The sequence below is a fragment of the Chenopodium quinoa genome, unplaced genomic scaffold (genome assembly GCF_001683475.1).
Source record: "Chenopodium quinoa cultivar QQ74 unplaced genomic scaffold, ASM168347v1, whole genome shotgun sequence".
NCBI classification, from domain to species: Eukaryota; Viridiplantae; Streptophyta; class Magnoliopsida; order Caryophyllales; family Amaranthaceae; genus Chenopodium; species Chenopodium quinoa.
This window is the reverse complement of record NW_018742770.1, coordinates 1,403,798-1,425,615: the sequence shown is the minus strand read 5'-3', so window position 1 is coordinate 1,425,615 and position 21,818 is coordinate 1,403,798. Positions and strand designations below refer to the sequence as shown.

The 21,818-nt window shown below is 36.2% G+C and overlaps 2 protein-coding genes and 1 long non-coding RNA gene across 4 annotated transcripts; 2 read left to right on the top strand and 1 right to left on the bottom strand.

The window, feature by feature from the left end:
* The first annotated feature begins 1,033 nt into the window (after positions 1–1,033).
* Positions 1,034–1,708, top strand: LOC110724483 (UDP-glucose 6-dehydrogenase 1-like). Its single transcript, XM_021903904.1, has one exon. It carries the CDS (start codon positions 1,034–1,036, stop codon positions 1,706–1,708), a length of 675 nt encoding a protein of 224 aa, XP_021759596.1.
* A 147-nt stretch (positions 1,709–1,855) lies between these two features.
* LOC110724482 (UDP-glucose 6-dehydrogenase 2-like) lies at positions 1,856–5,995 on the bottom strand. The gene is made up of 2 exons (XM_021903903.1): positions 5,948–5,995; positions 1,856–3,211 (listed from the first exon to the last, which is right to left on the bottom strand). Exons 1-2 carry the CDS (start codon positions 5,993–5,995, stop codon positions 1,856–1,858), a joined length of 1,404 nt encoding a protein of 467 aa, XP_021759595.1.
* Positions 5,996–9,501: 3,506 nt separating this feature from the next.
* LOC110724599 lies at positions 9,502–14,115 on the top strand. Of its 2 annotated transcripts, XR_002512025.1 has the most exons (4): positions 9,502–10,130; positions 10,237–10,335; positions 13,380–13,689; positions 13,798–14,115. It is a non-coding gene; the product is annotated as an uncharacterized LOC110724599 (long non-coding RNA). The 2 variants fall into 2 exon arrangements; XR_002512024.1 differs by having other exon boundaries at positions 9,503–10,335.
* The last annotated feature ends 7,703 nt before the right edge of the window (positions 14,116–21,818 follow it).

Here is a 21,818-nt window from a genome sequence, read left to right as displayed (position 1 = left end):
GTATAGTGGAATCCTGAAGCACTACCATGAACGCAATCGACACCACCTGTTGTGTTAGAAGCCAACTCCATCCGACTCTAAAGTCAGAAACAATGGATGCCAACATATTCGCCGTTGCAACTGAGCTATAATTTTTTTCTTTCTGTATGACTATTGCATGAATTATCATTCTAAATTTATGTTTTGTATCCAGTGGGTATGAATATTATTGTTGGGAATAATTTTTAATCCCACTGTAAAAATGTGGAAGTCATGTGAGATGCTTCTATGAAAAGTAGTCGATCTAAAGCCTCTTATTATCTTATTGCAGGTGCCGGATAGATGAATTGACTCGCATATGTTGTATAGGATCCGGTCCACTCGGTGTTTTAACAACTCATGTGTTAGCCGATAGATTTCCATTGAAGCGGTTCATATTGATTGATGTGAATGATACTCTGATCATTCAATACCAAAATGCAGTTGCAGCAATTGGTGGTGTAGGAGCATTCAACCTATCAATCCAGGAGCCACAATTTGATCAACTGTTTACCGCTATTCACACGGCTCCAAACCCAAATGTTCTATTTCGAACCGCACCGCATCATGCCACTAACATTATGCAAGCTCAAGTAATTATTATTTGTGCTGAATTAGATTTGGAGAAGAAAACTAGAAGGATCGGAGCTTTAGCAAACATCGACTTATCAGATTGGGAGAAAGCGGTAAATCTGGTTCGTCGACATGCTATTTCTAGGAAACTCGTAATCGACTTTTCCCCTTTTCCCCCTCTAGATGGGGGATGTGATGGGTAACCATTTACAACATATTTTAGTGTCGAACCCTCAATTTTTTTCCTTAGGAACTGCCATATCAGATTTGACTAATCCCACAAGAGTTGTTTTGGCTTTGAAATCTAATCATCCATTTGGGAATTTGAATTTTGTTCGGTTATTTTATCATCAAATGGGTCAGGAATGCAAACTTCAGAGCAGCTAAGTTCGGTAGACTAGCCGCTAATTGTTGTTTGGGAATTATGGCTATTTTTTCTAACATGATGACTGAAGTTGATAATCAAATTGAGGTTAATGTTGAGGATGTCACGAGGGTGATTATTACTGATGTAAGGATTGGTAATAGATTTTTGGATCCATATACTGATGTTGGGGGCCTAAATTTATTAAGGGATCTTAATGTACTTCGGTTTATAGCCCATCATTACAACTTGGATGATCACGCAAGATTTATTAGATATGCGATTGCGGCTAATGAAGAGAGAATGACTTGTCATATTCGCAAGATGAAGACCTCAATGATTTCATTCAAGGGAAAAACTTTAGCAATTTTTGGGATTGCATTCGAGGAAGGCACTAGTGATATTAGCTATTCTCCGGCTGTTTCAATGTGCAAAAAGTTGGTAAAGTATGGTTGTAATTTGAGAATATATGATCCTTTGGTACCTGAAGCTATCATTAGAGGGGTTTTCCCAATAGTAAATAGAGTAACTATTATGGGGAAAACTTTAATACTTGTCAAGGAACTCATGCCCTCTGTTTTTTCACTCGGAGTGCTAAATTCCAAATTCCAACAGATGGATTGGGGTCCGGCTCGTCCCTTAATGGCTCAGGGTACACAAGTTTTCATGTTTGATTTTGCGCGCAATGCTTTTATAGATGTTGTCATTGCACAAGCCGATATCACCATCGGGTTTCCTCATTTTTTTGAATGAAATGTAAGATATGGTAAATTCTAATTAATTGTAAGTAAATACTAAAGGAAAATAACAATACTTACATTTCATTCAAAAAAATGAGGAAACCCGATGGTGATATCGGCTTGTGCAATGACAACATCTATAAAAGCATTGCGCGCAAAATCAAACATGAAAACTTGTGTACCCTGAGCCATTAAGGGACGAGCTGGACCCCAATCCATCTGTTGGAATTTGGAATTTAGCACTCCGAGTGAAAAAACAGAGGGCATGAGTTCCTTGACAAGTATTAAGCATGTCAGCTTGAGTTTTCCCCATAATAGTTACTCTATTTACTATTGGGAAAACCCCCCTAATGATAGCTTTAGGTACCAAAGGATCATATATTCTCAAATTACAACCATACTTTACCAACTTTTTGCACATTGAAACAGCCGTAGAATATTTAATATCACTAGTGCCTTCCTTGAATGCAATCCTAAAAATTGCTAAAGTTTTTCCCTTGAATGAAATCATTGAGGTCTTCATCTTGCGAATATGACAAGTCATTCTCTCTTCATTAGCCGCAATTGCATATCTAATAAATCTTGCGTGATCATCCAAGTTGTAATGATGGGCTATAAACTGAAGTACATTAAGATCCCTTAATAAATTTGGGCCCCAACCAGCAGTATATGGATCCAAAAATCTATTACCAATCCTTACATCAGTAGTAATCACCCTCATGACATTCTCAATATGAACCTCAATTTGATTACCAACCTTAGTCATCATGTTAGAAAAAATAGCCATAATTCCCAAACAACAATTAGCGGCTAGTCTACCGAACTCAGCTGCTCTGAATTTCGCATTCAATATTATTCCCTGACCCATTTGATGATAAAATAACCGAACCAAATTCAAATACCCAAATGGATGATTAAATTTCAAAGCCAAAACAACTCTCGTGGGATTAGTCAAATCTGATATGGCAGTTCCTAAGGAAAAAAATTGAGGGTTCGACACTAAAATATGTTGTAGATGGTTACCCATCACATCCCCCAATTTATTCCCATCTAGAGGGGGAAAAGGGGAAAAGTCGATTACGAGTTTCCTAGAAATAGCATGTCGACGAACCAGATTTACCGCTTTCTCCCAATCTGATAAGTCGATGTTTGCTAAAGCTCTGATCCTTCTAGTTTTCTTCTCCAAATCTAATTCAGCACAAATAATAATTACTTGAGCTTGTATAATGTTAGTGGCATGATGCGGTGCGGTTCGAAATAGAACATTTGGGTTTGGAGCCGTGTGAATAGCGGTAAACAGTTGATCAAATTGTGGCTCCTGGATTGGTAGGTTGAATGCTCCTACACCACCAATTGCTGCAACTGCATTTTGGTATTGAATGATCAGAGTATCATTCACATCAATCAAAATGAACCGCTTCAATGGAAATCTATCGGCTAACACATGAGTTGTTAAAACACCGAATGGACCGGATCCTATACAACATATGCGAGTCAATTCATCTATATCAGGCACCTGCAATAAGATAATAAGAGGATTTAGATCGACTACCTTTCATAGAAGCATCTCACATGACTTCCACATTTTTACAGTGGGATTAAAAATTATTACCAACAATAATATTCATACCCACCGGATACAAAACATAAATTTAGAATGATAATTCATGCAATAGTCATACAGAAAGAAAAAAAATTATAGCTCAGTTGCAACGGCGAATATGTTGGCATCTATTGTTTCTGACTTTAGAGTCTGATGGAGTTGGCTTCTAACACAACAGGTGGTGCCGATTGCGTTCGTGGTAGTGCTTCAGGAAGTGGGGCGGGTGGTTTGCCAGAGATTGAAGGGAGGTGTGGCTATTAATTATGTTGATTGTTTGGTTAAGGGTTATTGTGAATTTGTGATATTTGGACTCCAAAACTTCCCCAAAATATAAGTGTTACATTTTTTAAAACTTCCCAAAATGGCAATTGTTGCAGTTTTTTTATTAAACAGAGGAACTACTTTATATGAATCTGATGAGTTATTCTGTTGTGTTTGATGTGAGCTTGTGTTCATTAAAGTTTTTTGGTTGTTCTCCTTTCCTTCGCCTGAGGTCTAAGCCTATGTATGCTCGTCCTTATTTAGAATCTACTGGCCATCACAAAAAAAAAATTATGTACTGAAGCTGACATTTTTTTGCTGATCTGTATTCTACAAAATTTATGCCTGTGTTTGAGCAGTCTAATGTCATATTTTACCATAGAGTTATATGTATAGAGAAATGTATGGAAAACGTGAAAAGAGAAGTGTTAGGAAGGATCATAAGTATCATTCCTAGGAAAGCAAGTGATAAGGTTAAGGCCTGGTTTAGTAGCTTGACAGCTAGGTAGTTGTTAAAGGCAGTATGTTCCCTTGCAGTTTGATCTTGGTGTTTTTGCCAAGGTTTTAGGTTGTATTTGGTTGTAAGGTTTTGTAATATATCTTACTTGCTTACCAAAAAAAATAATGTGAAATTTTACTTGCTTTCCAAAAAAAAAAAAGTGAAAATATATTCAGATATTTGCAGAAAACAATAGCTTAGCAGTTGATCCATCTTACATAGCTTCATGGTTGAGCCTTTTGTTGGCGGACACCTCAAGTTGCTCCTTTCCTTCCGAAAACTGATCCATTCATTGTGCTCTCAGAAAGGGAGCCTGTTGTTTGCTAAGATTTTTTTCATAATCAATCTGTACCTGTGCATATGACTTCGGTGCTTTTGAAGGAAAAAATATCTTGATATCTAAGGTAGGCGTGTACAGGTAATAAGGCGGACTAATAGTTCTTTCTTCACCTGTATGCTCTCGGACTAATTAAATTTGGGTAATTGCAGGTGGCTAGTGTAACATTTGACTTGCTGTTGTTGCTTGACAGTAGCTATTCAAGATGAACGGTCACAATACATGGTGAGTTATGGCCTGTTGCAACCCTGCTTTCTTTTATATTTATTTTTCTGGAGATGTTATTTTTGGAGCTATGGGGAACAGTCAATCGTTAGCTACCAATTTAGACTCAAGCATTTTATTTGTCTAACATTACTGTGAATACCTCCTTGAAACTGGGCATAGTCAATTGATGAGCACTAAAATCTGTTGGTTTGAACAATTTGGGTAGAAAAGGAAAGGGATGGATGACAGAGATGTAGACTGCAGATGGATGAAGTCATGAAGGACAGGGGATTGGGAAATGAATAAATGGAGGGTTTAGCAGAATTCACACAAGAGGACTGAGGGACCTCTCTTTTCGTATCTACAGGGGTTGTTTTTTACCACTCAATTGCCGAATAACAATTGGAAGGATACATATTTTAGGTGATTCTACATAACGCGGTCCTTTTTTTTTTTTTTGAGGCCTTGTGCAACTTTTCTGTTGATGAATAGTATTAAAGTGTAAAATAAACTTTCATAGTGAACAACCAGACGGAGATAGCAACAGAAAGGCAAAGGGTAGAGCTTCAACAGCCTAGGCCCCTAAGAAGTCAGGCGTAGCTCCTGTTGGCATTTCCAGTCAGTATAAATTAGCTATATCATTCTATTATCATGGAGGTGGCCTAAGATGAGAGAGGTGTAGGGTGATGTTAGTGGAAGAGGGAGCCTTAGTTATGTTCCATTTTTATGTTCTTTTTCTCTGATCAATTATATTTTCCCCAATTTTTCCTTTTCCCTATTTTTATGTTTCATTTTTCTGATCTATTACACACTTCTTCCCCTTGAGTATCATTTGCATCTTGGAAAGGAATTGGATTTAAAGTTATGGGATACCTTGTACTTGAAGGAGGTTTCTTTGGCTTTTGAGTGCTTTAATGGTTTCAATTTCAAAGAAGTCGTGTGTGCTGTGGTTTTCCTTTCTATCAACCTTCATGTGTCCGAACTCTTCTTCACCGTAACCAGGGAAGACAATTATGCACTGCTTTGTCTCATCATGTTAGACCTTTCATCTTTCGGAATGAATCGTATATATACCTATATTTATGTGTACAACTGCTTTGCATCCGAAGACTGGAGTTGTATATATATACCTATCCAAAGTTCCAAACTCTCTGTGGGATTTGAATCCAGAGGCACTTAAAGGAGACATGTTTATCAAGTAGATATTGATTCTCGTGGACTTTTTCTCAAAGGATTTTGAGTGCTTTTCATGACAGATTATTGCTAAAATCATTCAGCAATCTCTGTTCATGCTCTTCAAACTCCATTATGTTGTGGTTTATTTAGAACTGTTGAAATCTGATACCGTAACCTTAACTACATTATTCAAATAATCCTCTATACTCGTCACCATTTTCTACTTTTAAAAATTATTCTTCCCTCCTAAGCGATTTTTTCAAGTGACATGTTCTACCATTTCTGTATGAGCCATGTAAAAACTAACAAAATCTTTTCTTTTGTGAAACTACTCCATTTATTGTTATATTTGAGACTCCCGGTTCTCGCGTTTTTCCTAACAAATCGGTACTCCCTTCTAGATTAGTTTTGACACTTATCATGTGACATAGTTTTAGATGATAAGTTGTTTGATATCGATGTTATTTTATTGAATAGGTAGAAGTGATAAGATATAGTTAAAGGCTTTTTTTTTTCTTTTTTTTGGAAAAAGATGTGATAAGTGATAGTGGAGTATTTAATTTATTGAATGTGAGAGGGCGTAAGACCCTAACTTATAGTAGTGGGGAAGAGAGATGTATTAAAATAATAGTGGAGTTCTCAAAATAAATGTGTGAAACTGATCTGCGACGGAGGGAATTTAGATAATGCTTCGGAAGAGAAGGCCAGGTTTGGTCTTTGCCGGATTTAGTATGCTTTGCTGAGTTGCTAGCGAGTATTGCTCACATGTATTATTACATTTTGGCATGGTAAGATACCTCTAGAAGTTGCTATTTCTTTAGGATTAAGAATCTTGGGTTTTCCCTTTAGATATTGTGGATCGAATGGAAATTAGATTATGAGGGTTTTGTATGTGTATGGAGAAGAAATTGTTGTGGAGCAATGCTTTTATGGTAATCAGGTCCAGTGGTGTTGATTTTCTCCCCTAGCCTTGATATTACCTTCCATGAAAGTGGTGTGTGGGGGGCTGGAGCTTAATTGAAGGGTAGTTTTAGGAATCTCTTTGTCATCTCAATTATTATGGGATAAAGTCACTTATGGAGCCTCATTTTGGGCTAAGGCGGTTGGGGCTTTTAAGAGTTACTCTCAATTGGGGAGGTTCAAATAAACTTGGTTAATATGTAATCTGGTTACTGTTTAGAGCCAACCTTTCCAAAGGTTCAGATGGTTGCTCATCTTGCATAATCATAGTACCAAAGCTAATACCATTTTCTTCATACTCAGCTTCAAAATGGAAATTGAGTTTGACTGGGACTTGGAAGCTTCACTTGTGAAACAGAGAGAAGAATATAGAACAGTATTAGTAATTTAGTTTACTTTCTTTCGTAAACTTTTCCTTATTTCACTTGTGAAATTTTTTTGTATTGGCTATGATGTAAACTAATTAAGCAATGTATGGAGTGTATATAAAGTGAGTCCGGATCCTCTATCTCACAATTTGTGTATCACTGTGTACCACTGTTTTCTATTGGTTGATATTAATACAATTTCAAGTATTGGCTCATATTTATATATTTATTTTCACGAGCATTTTGATGTTGGAAACTAAGTCTTACTTGGTTCTTTGCTCGCAGAATGTAACAGATGATAAGTACTGGAAAGTGCTATATCCCAGCAAGTGGTTTAGGGCATTCCTGGTAGGTGTAGAAGTTCAATCTAAATTCTACAACATATTTATGCAACAGTCTCAATGATATAAGTTGTACTATGCCTTTGCCATATCTTTGATGCAGGTGTTGTTGTGGGCCACCAATTCTTTAATTATATGCGCACGACATTGCAATGGGGTAATGCATTTTACTATTCTACAGATTTTTCACTAAAATGGATATCCAATTCTATTTCTTTCATCTGAAACTTCACGTCGCTTACAAAATCCCAGCAAATTAATGTAGAAGATGTAATCTCTCATTAACTTCTTTATTTCTCCCCCATTCTCTCTCCTCTGTATTTCTATTCTTTCTGTCAAATCACCACTTAGAAAATTTATAAGCTTTTGATTTCATTCTTTTCCCCTCTTTTGATCCTGGTTCACTATCTTTTGTGCTTAGTTTTGTGGATTAATGGTTCTTCTTTTAATTTTGCCGTATGTTTCATTTTTTAGGGTTTTTCGGGTTAGCGTTTCTTAAATTTTCGGACTCTTTCTCAAATTCGAGGTATTTAAAAGTTTATTGGGTTGATTTCTAATGAATTTGTTCCCTTTTCTTTCAATTTTCCTTTTTTCTTTTTGATTCAGTAACTTGTTATGTTCCTGGTGTTGAATTTTGGCCTATATTGTTTGAATGTGTGTATTTCATTTTTTTTTTCCCAATTTATAGTGATTTTTTAATTAGGAAGGGTTTGGTTTTTTAGCTAACAAAAATTTAGGATGAATCGCCCTGTTCAAGCTAATTGGAAAACTTATGTTAATTTACTAATTTTTTTACGACTAATCTTGGTGTTGTTTGTTCTTATTTTTGTAGTGCTAATTTTGTAGGTGGGAAAGTGAGAGAAACTGACGCCGTGGGCATCACCTCAAGCTTATCATGTTGAGACATGTGACCTGTGTGATCGACTGAAAGTGTAGCCAGAGATTGATTGGATGAATTTCCAAAAAAACAGGGACACTATTGTTCTATATATTGCCAGGTCTGATTTCTATTTCAGTTTCTAATGGTTTTCATTTTTTTTTTCTAATTGAACTTTTGTGGGTTTTGGTGTTTGGATTTTTGTGGGTTTTGGTTGAATTATTGTTCTGGAAATTGGTTTCTTCAGTTCTTTGAATTTTAATACTTTTCTCCCTCTTAATTAGATGAATTTGTCCGTCTTTTGGTTGAATTATATTGCAAATGAATTTACTTTCTGTTATTCTCATTTGTAGAATGAATTTACTTTAGATGAACAATGAATTTACTTTCTGTCAACTATATTCTATTTGGCGAATGCAATGGCGGTCATGCTGGGAAAAAAACCGAACGCAAAGGGCCGTTATGGTCTTATGACTGATCATAGATTTGGAGACATCATTATCAGTATACACATTGGAGTTGGGTCACAAAGAAATTGAAATTTGTATACATCATTATCAGTATACATATTGGAGTTGGGTCACAAGGAAATTGAAATTTGTATACATCATATTTGAGTAGTTAAGCTACAGACCTACTGTCATGTCGAACCTTTGGTATCTGGGTTTTGTTAGAGTGCCTTATTTCCTCATTATTTATTAAATTTGTTGGGAATTTTATTAGCTTTATAGATCTAATTGATGTTTGGTTTCATGTGGGTATGATTGATTTGCCCGATCGGATGTTTTAGTCAGGGTATTTTTTTGTTTCAATGATTACTTTGATGGGTTGGTTTCAATTTTTAATCATTTTAGTAATTCAAGTTTTGATTTCAATTTTTAATTATTATTTTCAATTGCGGTTATTGTTCTTTGATTCAGCTGCCTTTATTCCCTCATCAATTGCTTGTTAATTGCTTGTTTTTACATTTTGCAGATGTGGAGCCAGTCCAAACCAAGAGAAAATTGGTTAATGGGCTTGAATTAGGTATCTCAACTTATTTCCCTTTTCCTTTGGTTAGCATATTTGCAAACCCATAATTCTTTCCCTGCAATATTGTGGTTATGATGTTGTCGCAGTTGTTGGTTGATCAAGTATTACTTCAATTAGTTGTCGATTGTTGAGTTATAGGTATGCTTTTACATAACTTTTTTTGTCTCAAGTTTTGTTGAATTTTGTGATAGCAAAGGACTGGATTTCATAGCTGGCTTTTGTGGACCTTAATGACCAATGAGATTTTAGCTCCCTTTCTACTTAAGCTCTCCAATTTCGCCCTTTACTTATTGATGTAATTAAGCTTTGAATACAAAGAATTTATAAAATCTAGCACAACCACTTTTTCTTTTGCAGAATTTATGGTTTTTAATTTCATTTGGGACATTAATGTGATATGGGTACTTGCTAATTTTAACGGAAATGGTTCATGTTTCAATGTTTGAGTTAATTTGCCTCTTGTTTAAATAAAATCTATTGTGAATGAGTAATTTGATTTGACAAAGGAAGTAGATTTTGTATTAAATTTGAATATTTTTCACGGGGTAGTCAATTTGCTTGAGAGTTGAGATGAATCTTTAGTTATAGGCTTACTCAATTGCTATATGAATGGTGATGATGCAGTACTTCTATTGAATATGAGCCAATACTTTATTATGAGCATCAATTTATTTTGAGTTATCTTTGTTCACTGTGTAACTAATAAGTTCAGAATTGATGCACCTGGACGATCCGCTCAGTACTGATCTAAGAAATATGAGTGCTTTAGCAAAGGTTTATTTATCAGCTTTACACATTATATACCTATACTTTAGAACTTAGTTACTTGCCATTTTCAACCAATTTGATTAGTAAGTGCCTCTATTGATATCCTTCGCAGATAATGTGGCAAAGGTGTATTGATAGAGGAGCCTTGACACTTGCTTTTGCCAGAGCTCAAGTTCCTGATTGATATAAGCCTCGTGACACTCTCCACATGGTATGTATTCTCTTTTTTCATGCTTTTAAGTTACACTCATCCATGCTGAAAATATTTAGGAGTAAGGTCCAAGAAAATATAAATTCATGACTCAGTGTCTGTTTGGCCAATCATTTAGAAATGAACTTCTATTTCCTAAAAGTAGTTCTCCAGAAACACTTGTGAAAAACAGAAATGCTTGGCCAAAAAGTTTAGAAGTGCTACTTAGGAATAGAAACAAAATCCCTGTTTGGCCCATTGTTTACCAGTAAGAGTATTTGGCTGGCCTACCTTTTCTTTCTATTATGTCATTGCATAATGTTAATAATCAGTGTATTAACTAATTTGATTTGCCAACAAAGGTCGTTTTCTTTGGGGTAACTCCCCAACAAGGGTTAGTGTAATAATGTCATTAATCAGTGTATTAGTTAATTTGATTTCCAACAACAAAGGACTCCAAAGAAACTCTTTTGGCCCTCTGCTTGTTGTTTCATCTCTTTTTACAACAATTGTAAATCATCTCCTTGGAAACTACGATGAACAACAGAAGAAGTAGGAATAATTCTCTACATTATAATTCACTCCATTTTTGTAAAACTAATCACAATACCACAAGGCTTGAAGTTTCTAAGATCTGATAAAAATTTGAGAAACCCGTTGAGATTCTGCAACTAAAAATTAAAAATTTCCACCTGTACACCAAAGAATTCATATTTTCATAATTGAAAACAACAGAGGACAAAACAAGTTCTTAAGAACCTATCCAGACATATCAAAATCAAATTAAATAGCCATCAAAATTTAATAAATAACTAAACAAAAAGAAGATCTGTAACAATGCAATTGGTAAACATGGGAATTCTTACTGTTAGTAAATAGGTATTATAAAATCAACAAAATATGGCATCATAAAGTTATTTGATGGAGGATATGGATTAGGGAGAGGACGAGGAGGAGGATCCGTAGATATCATGGCTTGACGAGGAGAGAGAAGAACAGGGAGTAGGAGAGTAGTTTTAGGTGGAGTTTTAGGTGGGATATTAGGGACATTTTTCAAAAAATATGGGGTATTATGGAAATGAAGAAAATTTCATTTGAAGGGAAAAAGAGCTCCCCGAAAAGCACGGGTAGAAGCTCTAAATTGGTGTTTCTCCTTCTCTTCTTTCTTAGAAACCAATTTGGGCTTCTAGAAAAATTGTTTCTCAAGTTGATAAACAGTTCTAGAAGCTTGGCCAAACGGGGTCTTAAACTTACTTCTTCCTAGATGCAATACTATGGAGACACACCATTCTATCTCTTACCAAGTACAAACCCTAAGGTTTAAGAAGCATGCCCAGGTGCTAGCCTCAAGCAACCATAGTTCCTTCAAATCTATTATTTACACTTTCTTGTATCGTTGTATTGCATGCTTGGCGTACCTTTTCTCTTCCTGTAAACACCTTGGAGCACCATAAGTGTACTAGATGTAAATTGAGCCCTTTATTCAGTTTTTGGACTGGACTTGAGCTTGTGTTGGTGTATATGTCTGGTTTCTTTCGTATTGTTTCTTGAGTTGTGATTGATCAGGATTTGCTAATTTATCCGGCTTTAGACTTTGGTTGTGTTTGGTACTGAGCACTGCCTCTTGTAACTGGTGTGCATTATAAACAATTGGTTGCGCTGCCTGTTCTTAGGTGCTGAATCTGAGAAAGAAAAAGAATTTTATTATATAATATTTTATCCCAATAAAAGAATGTAAACTAACTATATTAGCTAATTAGGTAGCGCGCAAAAAACTGGCAGTATCTTATGGCATTTATTAGTCTTTTCTTGGAAAAATTATATGGAGCGATTCACTGGAGAGGATGTTAATTTTGTGTTGCATTGCAAGAGTCCAACTTGTATATCGATTCTAATTCAATTGGAATAGATGATAATAAGTTATGGGATTAATATTTATAAATCCTTTCTTGGCAAATTTATATTGAGTGATTCACCTGAGAGGATGTTTATTTTGTGTTGCATAGCAAGAGTCCAACTTGTATATCGATTCTAATTCAATTGGAATAGATGACAATAAATTTGGCAAATGCATAGCCTGGATGTTCAAAAGAGGGATTAAGTGATACTAAGACTCATACTTCACATGGATTATGGGTGCTACCTGTATTTTAGCAGTGTGCGTCTTAGTTGAACTACTTTTTAAATTTAATTTAGTTAGCTATCATATAATGGTAGAATAATTGAAATTGCATCGGATTTGGTGTTTTATGTGCTGATTCATTTTTGTTTATATGGGACTCTCTTCTATTTCCTTAAAAACTTCCTATTTAATTATAATTCTGCATTGCCATAATATAATATTAGAGAAGCAGTTGTAATTGGGGGTTTTGTGGGTTCTCTTCTTTTACCTGATTCATGACTTTGGCTGATGTTTATAGATCCATCTGAAGTATTAAGGGTTTTAGGGATGTTTAGAAGATTTGAATATTGGGAAAGCTGTTTATTTCCCCTTTACTAGAAAGTAATTAGGTTTGTGTTACTGATATGTGATATCTGAAATTCAAAACCCCTATTTTCTTGTTTAAAGGCACTTCTTTTTGCCCTACTCTATTTCTGGATTCTTTGAATTATTATAGTGGTACAAGAACTCCTATTTGAGTTTTATGCTCCAACCTAATGCTATAGGTTGTTGAGTTTTGCAGGAATTTTAGAGCTTTTGTGATGATTGATTTCATCATTTATCATTGTCAAGTACTAATGGTTAAAGATTGGTTGTTGAATAACTACTGCTACTAGTACTAAAATGAGATACCCTTAGATGTCGCGTTTATCAATTAGGTTAATCTACTTTCGGATATGTCAAGTTGGATGCCTTGCTTTACAGAGCCTGAGTAATTCACTTGAATGATGTTAGTGGTTTAGGTGATTTAGCACTGTGTAGTATTTATATCTAAGCATTATAGTATATGATCAGTTGTTGATTAAAAAATGGCTTCCATTCATATCAGCATGAAGCTAACGTATACCTATCTATTATAGCTCATATTGAGCCTACGGTCCTTTGTATATATGCTTCGGTACAGGATGATGCAGTGAGAAAAGTGATGAGAATAATGCTTCTCTGAAAGCTCTGGAAGATGCAATTACCACAAGAATTTAAAATATTGGAGACAAAAGTAAATTGGAAACAGGGATGGTAAAGGAAGCATGTGACATCGAGAAGCATCATATGCAGTTAGCTGAAAGCTACGATCTCAAATCTAAGCTGCAGATAGCTTGTCAGGAATGATCTTTCTTCTTTCTGAGCTATTGTCTCAAATCTAAGCTGCAGATAGATGTTGGTCCTTGTACATGGGTAGGAAAGCTGATAAGCTGCATACAATTGGTAAATAGGTGATTGCACTAACAATCTTATTACTCCTGACTAAGGATGTGGGCGATAAGTATTTGTAGATCTCTTTATCCTGTGCATATTGAGTAATCATTTTTTTTAACCTGTAGGGTTATGGTACTAATGGAAGAAGCATAGCGTTTTGCTTGCAGGGAGCACAAGTCAACAACTACATGCAGGCTGCCTTCAAAACGAGTTGTAAATTTCTTATAATCCGGATTTGATTTTTAGGATGGTTGGGTGCGTTGGATGTTGCTACATTGCCCCTTTATCATGTAAAAATGTTGTAAATTTTTTTTTTTTTGACAAATTTTGGAACTGTATTTGTTAGGCATAAGGTGTTAAGGAGGATATCAATGGACATGGCTGTTTGGCATTTTGCTTAAAGTTTAGCAATCTGAGGGTCGGTCTTTATGTTATCTTGTGCATTTCATGCTTAATATTCTCTTTTGCAAATATTCTTGTTATTCTGACAATACAATGTTAAAACGAGTTATATGCATATCTTGTTCTCGTCTATATTCCATACTTTTACTTGTGTTCTCCAGTTTTGTATGCACTTGTTTTGTAGCACAAGGCCAATGCATTGGAGATACTATGTGCAATGCTTTATGAAATTGAGAAATATAAAACTTAGATAAACCAATCAAAGCTTCGGGCAAAGCAGGTGAAACGTCTAAACAATTCATCCTCGTTTTAGATGAATATATGAATTGTTTTCTTGTCTACCGAGCATATTTTCAATTCTTTTTTGGTTAGTCATTGGAAAACTACATTTACTGATAACTTTTATAGATTGGCAGCGGTGACAGATACGAACGCATTCGTACATACAACTTTCGCAAGGACGTGTTACTGATCACCATGTTCGTGTTAGCATCACTCAATTAATGAGGTACCGCAGCGAGAGAGTTTAGATGTATTCACTGATGCTCATCACTCAATAACCTGCGCAAGGTGATATAAAGAACAGTGGACAGAAAGTAGCTAACTATTCAACCTATTGCACATTGTAATTTGTTGAGAATTTTCAAAATAGAACTTCAAAGGTGAAATGTTGTCAGGCCATGGCCGCTGGAACGCTTTTTTTGCATGGAGCTTCAACTACTTTCCGTAGGTAACTTGGTCCGACATCGGCAGCAGGTTGTGATCATCTTGTCCAAGAAAAAAAAATTAAAAATAAATGGACATTTGTTATAATTCCTAATTTTACCAAACCATTAGATGATATAAATATAGTTTCATTCTTCGCACTGCATGTCTGCAAAGAGTAAATAAAACAGAGAGGAGTACAATTGCATACTTCCAGAGATAAACTAGGTCTAGCACCTATACAAAACAAAACCATGAATTTGTGGGATGCAGACGTTGGTCCACCCACAAAAAGGCTTGCTGGCGTGATTTTTAGGCCCCCTGTGCGTTCATGATAATGGGCGACTTTGCAATAGATCAGGTAGCATTTTCCTTCCCGTGAAGGTAACGAGTTTTTCAAACTGATGACAAATTTGTGATTTCCCATCTCTTTCAAGTTTCAAGCAATATCAAATTCATCACACTTCAAAGAGAATACCTTTTGTAACAATAGCGACAATTCCTCATTTCACATCTTGGTAGGCGGTCGCACACCTAGCAAAAATAATCTAACTAGGGGTGGGACTTCGGTTTGGCAGTTCGGTTTGACCTCGGTTTGAAACGGTTTCGGTTTGAAACGGTTCGGGTTGAAACGGTTTCATTTAGACGGCGGGTCGGTTCAGTTCGGTTTTGATTAGTCACAGGTCGGTTCGGTTTCGGTTTATTTTTGTACGGTTTAAATTCGGTTCGGGTCATAAACGGTTCGGTTTATAAACAGTTCGGGTCATAATCAGATCGGTTAGAAACGGGTCGCTTCAGGGGCGGGTTTACTCGGGTCAATGCCGGTTCGATTTTTAAACGGTTTGGTTAGTAATCGGGTCGGTTTGAAACAGGTCAGTTCAGGGGCGGGTTTACCCGGGTCAATGCCCGTTCGGTTTATAAACGGTTCGGGTCATGATCGGATCGGTTCAGGGGCGGTTTTACCGGGTCAACGTCGGTCCGGGTTCATATCGGTTCGGGTCATGAATGGATTATTTTAAAACGGGTCGGTTCAGGGGCGGGTTTACCCGGGTTAATCCTAGTTCGATTCATATCGGTTCGGTTTATACTCGGTTTGGTGCTAAAATCGTTCGGGTTAGTTTGGTAATCGGTTAAATTGGATTAGGTTGAAACGGTTCATTTCTTTAGGGAACTTGATAAAGTTGGTTTGATTCGGGTTGAAATCGAGTTCTAAAAAGTGGTTTTGACCAGTTAGCGCGTTTTGTTTTATATCAAGTTGGGACTAGTATTTCCATTTCATTAGTGGGTCGGCATAGGTCGGTGAAAAAAATAATGGATCGAGTAGAAATTGGGTTTTAAGAGATTTTTGACCGGTTAGCTGTTTTTGTTTAATATAAAGTTGGGACTTCGTCACTTTATTTTCAGACATCGGATTATATACAATTACACAAATCTTCATTTATTCAATTATTCTATATCATGTTAATATGTTATGTTTCAAGTTTGGTTATACTCTTGTTGTTGTTTATTCGATATTATCATATTAGTCTATTACAAATTTATATTGTATTATTGTTTCATTATCAAATATATATTATCAGGTTATCAGCTTCTTGTTGGATTGTTTTAGATATCGTGTCATGACCATGTTTTGATGAGTTGCTACTTTGAATACGATAAATCGATTCAGATATTAGATTATATAGAATTACAGAAATTCTCATTCATTCTATATCATGTTAATGTGTTATGTTTCAAGTTTGGTTATAGTCTTGTTGTTGTTTATTAAATATTAGTCTATTACAAATTTATAAGGTATTAAATTTTAATGTATTATTGTTTCATTATCAAATATTATCAGGCTATCAGCTTCTTGTTTTAATTGTTTTAAAGATCGCGTCATGACCATGATTTGATGAGTTGGTACTTTGAATACGATAAATCGATAATTGATGTTGTAATAAACTAATAATTTAATGTTACGGAACTATATTTGGATACTTATTTAAAATCACGATTATTCAATTTCCCATTAGTGTAATAAAGTAATAATTGACAATTGTTTGTAACTATTCCATAATTTTGGTGTTAAAGTTATATTGCTGAATTACTTTGTTGTCTTACCCTCTCTAATCTCCTTTTAAGATTACGTGCCTACAAGGCTGCAACATATATATGTTGCAACTTGCAAATTAAAGAAAACGGGTGGGGAAGTAGAAGTATTCAATTAGATCGATCATCAACTGTTTTAAGTTTTAATAATCAGATACATTTATCGATTATCTATACATACCAATGATAGTATGATACCAATCTACCATACATTATTATTTATTACATATACTGATATACATATAACTAATATACATTAAATATGTCGTATTGAATCAATTCCAATTTCCAAACATTTGTGTTTCTTACAATTTATAAGTTACATAAAGTTAAGAGTACAGTAGTGTTTTTATTAGTACGTAGCTATGAATAAAAAAAAAACATGCTATCCAAATCCATCATCCCATGATCCGTGTCACCGTCTTATATTAAATATCAGCCATTGATTTGCATGTCATCTAACGGCCTATCATCGCACATATTCCAATTCACGATCCGTGTGTTTTCTTTTCCACCAATCAGATAACTCTTACCATCGTCTCTTTAGTACTCTTTTTGATTTCTCTCTTGTTTTCTCTCTCCTCTTCTGTAATATTATCAATATTTTGAAGCCATGGCTGCTAATATGCTCACTGCTCTCTCGTTTTCTCTCTCATCTCCTCTTCCTTCTTCCTTTCTTCTTCTTCCTTCTTCTCCCTTCTCCCGTCTATGTTCTCCTTTCTTCCATCTCGTTTCTCTGTCCACCGGCACCACGCACGACGGTTTTTATGGTCAAATTCGACCACGAAACTCTAGTTCTAGTTGTTTCATGATCGAATTTGGCCTTTTAAAACAAAATTCGAGGCCAAATTCGGGATTAATATATAAGGCTTTTTCGTTCTTCCTTTTTTTATTTTCTGTTTTTTTTTTTTTTTTTTTTTCAGGTTGTGGGCGACGGAGGGGGCCGAGTTAGGATGGGTGCAGTGGCGGCGGTTAGAATGAGTTCGGGTGGGTAGGGAGGGAGGATTTTTCGAGGGAGGGAGGGAGTTTTATGGTGGGTGAGCAGTTAGAGTGAGTTGGGGGGGTTTCGAGGATGTAGGGTTTCGTGGGGGTGGGTGGGGTGGGGTTACGGTGGGTTTGGGTTTTTTTTCGGTTTTTTTGTATGGGGTGGGGTGTGTTACGGTGACGGTGGTGGGTGTGGTTGGGGTTGGGTCTACTATTTTTTTTTTCCTTTACAGTGACGGTGGTGGGTGAGGTGGGGTGGGGTTTGTTAAGGGGGTGGGTGGGGTGCGTTACGGTGATGGTGGTAGGTGGGGTGGGGTATGGGTCTGGGTTTTTATTATTTACGGTGACGGTGGTGGATGGGGTGGGGTAAGGTTTGGGTCTGGGTTTTTTTATTTACGGTGGGTGGTGGGGTGGGGTGGGGTGGGTTACGGTAATTATGGTGGGTGGGGGGTGGTGTTAGGGTGGGTCTGGGTTGACGTTGGTGGGGTGGGGGTGGGTTACGGTAACGGTGGTGGGATGGGGGTGGGTTACGGTAACGGTGGTGGGTGGGGTAGTGTTAGGGTGGGTCTGGGGTGACGGCGGGGGTGGTATTAGGGTGGGTTACGGTGGTGGGTGGGTGGAGGGTGGTTGGATTGGGTGGGTGGCCAAATTTTTTAATTTTTTTATTTAATTTATAACTCCTAATTTAGCTATACAAGAATATAATTTTAATTTTATAATAGCAAAAAAATTTACAAATTTAAATCAATAATTATACCTAAAAAAAATTGTACTGTTAAATTACATTAAACATCAAATATATTTCGTGGAATTCTAACAAATTGTTAGGCTGTAAATAGTTCAATTTGAATGGAACGGGTTGTAAATGGTTCAGTTTAAATAGTTTGTAATCGGATCGGTTTAAACGGGTTGCGGTTTGAAAATAGTTCGGTTTAAACGGTTTAATGGGTTATAACAGTTCGGTTTAAACGGTTAGCGGGTTGTAAATGGTTCGATTTAAACGGTTTTTTCTTACGGTTTAAATGGTTTCGGTTTATAAATGGTCTGGTTTAAATAGTTAGCGAGTTAACATTAATCGGTTCAAACGGTTTCGGTTTATAAACGGTTCGGTTTGTTATCGGTTTACGGTTCGTAACGGGTTAACATTAATTGGTTCGGTTCGGTTTTGGTTTGACATTATACGGTTCAGTTCGGTTTTCGGTTTAAAATTAGCGGTTTATAAACGGTTCGGTCCGTGATGGTTCGGTTCGGTAACGGACGGTTTCACGGTTCGGTTTGAAAAGTCCCACCCCTAAATCTAACTATTCCTCCTAATTATGTAGTTGGGTAAGTCAGGGTCGATCCCACAGAGACTATGGTTCACCCAATTTATCTAGACTCAAGTAATTACCAAGCAAGAATCAAACAATGGTAGAATAACTAAGAGCTAAAGTATGGAAAACTAGAATAAATCAAAAGAATATAATGAATCAATAAACTAAAACATCCAAGATCAAGTATCACCACAATTACGATCGATGCAATTATATATCTACCCCTAACATACAATTCCAATTAACATGGGGAAAAGCAAACCCTAACCAATACCAAGGACCTCTCTCGAGTATCAATGGCTTCCCTAACCCACAATCAAGCCTATTCTCATGGTATCAAGCAAATTAGAGACATTAAACACTTTACTTCAATTCCCAATTATCCGTTCAACTATTCTCATGTTGAATTTCAAATCCTAAATCAATTTACTCAATTCCGTTAAAATCCAACTCTCGTTGAGATAGAAACAATGGAATAATAACAATACTAATTATCTCTAATATAGCATTGGCATAATCACAATCAATTTAGCATAGACAATTACAATGGTAATTAGAGAATTTAAAGAATTAATTCATGCATCAATCATAATTGGGCTACCCTAGATCTTGGAATAAGAAATCTACTCACACATATTGAAGAAAGCAATAACAATCATAATTATAGAAAACATGATTGAAATAATTGAAAGAGAAAGGAATAGAGATGAATACCAATGATGCTTCAATTGAAATTACTCAAATTGTTAATCAACAATACCCAAATCTAACCTAAGAGTTAAACTGCTAAAAAGTATGAAAACTAGGGTTCTAGAGAGAGAAATAAAACTTAAGGAGATGATAATCTGTCAACTAATGATAATTACAATGGGTATTCATACCCTTAATGAAATAAAAACTCGAAAATAATAAAAACCGGAATCGCAATACACTGCCCGGTCAGACCGGGTAATAACACCCCGATCGGGCAGGTGGGATTAAATAAGCAGTTGTTTCTTCCTTGCATTCTTCCTCAGCGCCCGATCCAACCGGGCATATGGCGCCCGATCAGGCGTGAGGCACAACCTTTGCTGGCTTGCAATCCTGATCTTCGTAGTACAACCAACCCCCACGCGCCCGATCCAACTGGGCGAGGCCTGCCTGATCGGGCGCGTGGCATAATACCATAAAATCGCTTCTTTACTTCCTGAATAACTTCAACCAAGAATTCCTACTGTGCCTGGTCTAACCGGGCATGCTTATCCCGATCGGACACAGTACAAAGTATGCTCATTGCTTGCAAATTCTTTTAAGACTGGTTCTTGTTTAGCTCGGTTTTACATCCTTGTCCACCAACATCTCCAAAATGCTCAAAACATGTCCGAATCATCCAAGAAACTTCAAGTTCCTGTAAAACTTATAAAAATACACCGAACACACTAGAGAAGGGAATGTTAGCGGAAAATGGCTCTAAAGAGCCTAAAACCATACAAGAATGTAATGAAAAGTCGGGATAAATCTATATATAAAACGTGTATATCACATCTCAAGTATTGTGTGACCCTGCTGGCCTTTAAGAGAAGGTTCATCCCAATCCTTGGCCCAACGAACATTCTTCTCACGAAGAAGTGCATGTGTTGTATCAAGGTAAATGAGATTCTTTTGGCCTTCTAATACTAGTGATAAAGTATTGTCCATTAAGGTACATTTCTTAAGTGACAAATGTGTGAGACGAGGAAAATTTCTTGCAATGACAACTGCATCTGTCACCTGTACTTCACCAAGCAACCTTAACGTATGAATTTGATTCCAAAGCCCACTGACAATCTTAACGCATGATCCAAAACACTCCACTTTCTACCAATCCCTTCCAATATGATGCAACACTCAAAAAAGAAGGAAGTAACCTGAACGAATCTATGTGAAGAGACAGACTCCTAAGTGAAGGTAACCTGCAATGTCAAAACTTAAAGTCACGATGATCACCATATAGTTGTTGAACGAGGGATTCTGAAGAACTTAATTCAAAAGGGTGCAAAATACAGAATAAATCAAATAGTGTGATGCATATCAAAAGACAGAATAAATCAAACAATGTGATGCATATCAAAAGACAAAGTAAATTACAAGTATCCTTTCACCGAGTATTTGAACTACACAAACTGTCATATGAATTAATTAAAAAACCAGGCAAATATTCATATAAAAATTTAAACTTCAGTCAGTGAAAGAACACAAAAATGTCCATCTCAATGATCAAACTTCATATAAAGTGAATTTATAACCACAAGAACCTTTATTAATGAGCTAGATCAAAAGTCAGTTGCATTTCTCTGTACCTAAAGTTTCAAGCAATAGAGAAGTATAATATGCTAGCTAAATTCTCACACTCGATTAAATACTTGGGCCATTGTGTCCCTTGGATAAAAAATCAACGGCCCGAATCAGCACGATGTTCTTGTTCCTTAGCTTCTTTTTGTTCCTCCCGGAATTGTCTTTCCCAACCCAACTAACTGAGCTTGCTCAGTTTTCCCATGAGTGGGAGTACTCGCTTTACAACTCTTCAATCCCCCCCGCTTTACAACCCAAATTGCCCAAGAGATCTAGCTTTATTGTTTGTGATTTCAGTTTGTGGAGTGTTGAAGTGTTTGAAATGTATGGAGGAACTTAGC

What these genes read in the sequence shown, in the direction of transcription:
- LOC110724483 (XM_021903904.1), top strand. Translation starts at nt 1,034, where the DNA reads ATGATGACTGAAGTTGATAATCAAATTGAGGTTAATGTTGAGGATGTC.
- LOC110724482 (XM_021903903.1), bottom strand. Translation starts at nt 5,995, where the DNA reads ATGGTGACGAGTATAGAGGATTATTTGAATAATGTAGTTAAGGTTACG. An exon ending in ATAATGTAGTTAAGGTTACG is followed by an intron (nt 3,212 to 5,947) that starts GTATCAGATTTC and finishes ATCTTATTGCAG; the next exon opens with GTGCCTGATATAGATGAATT.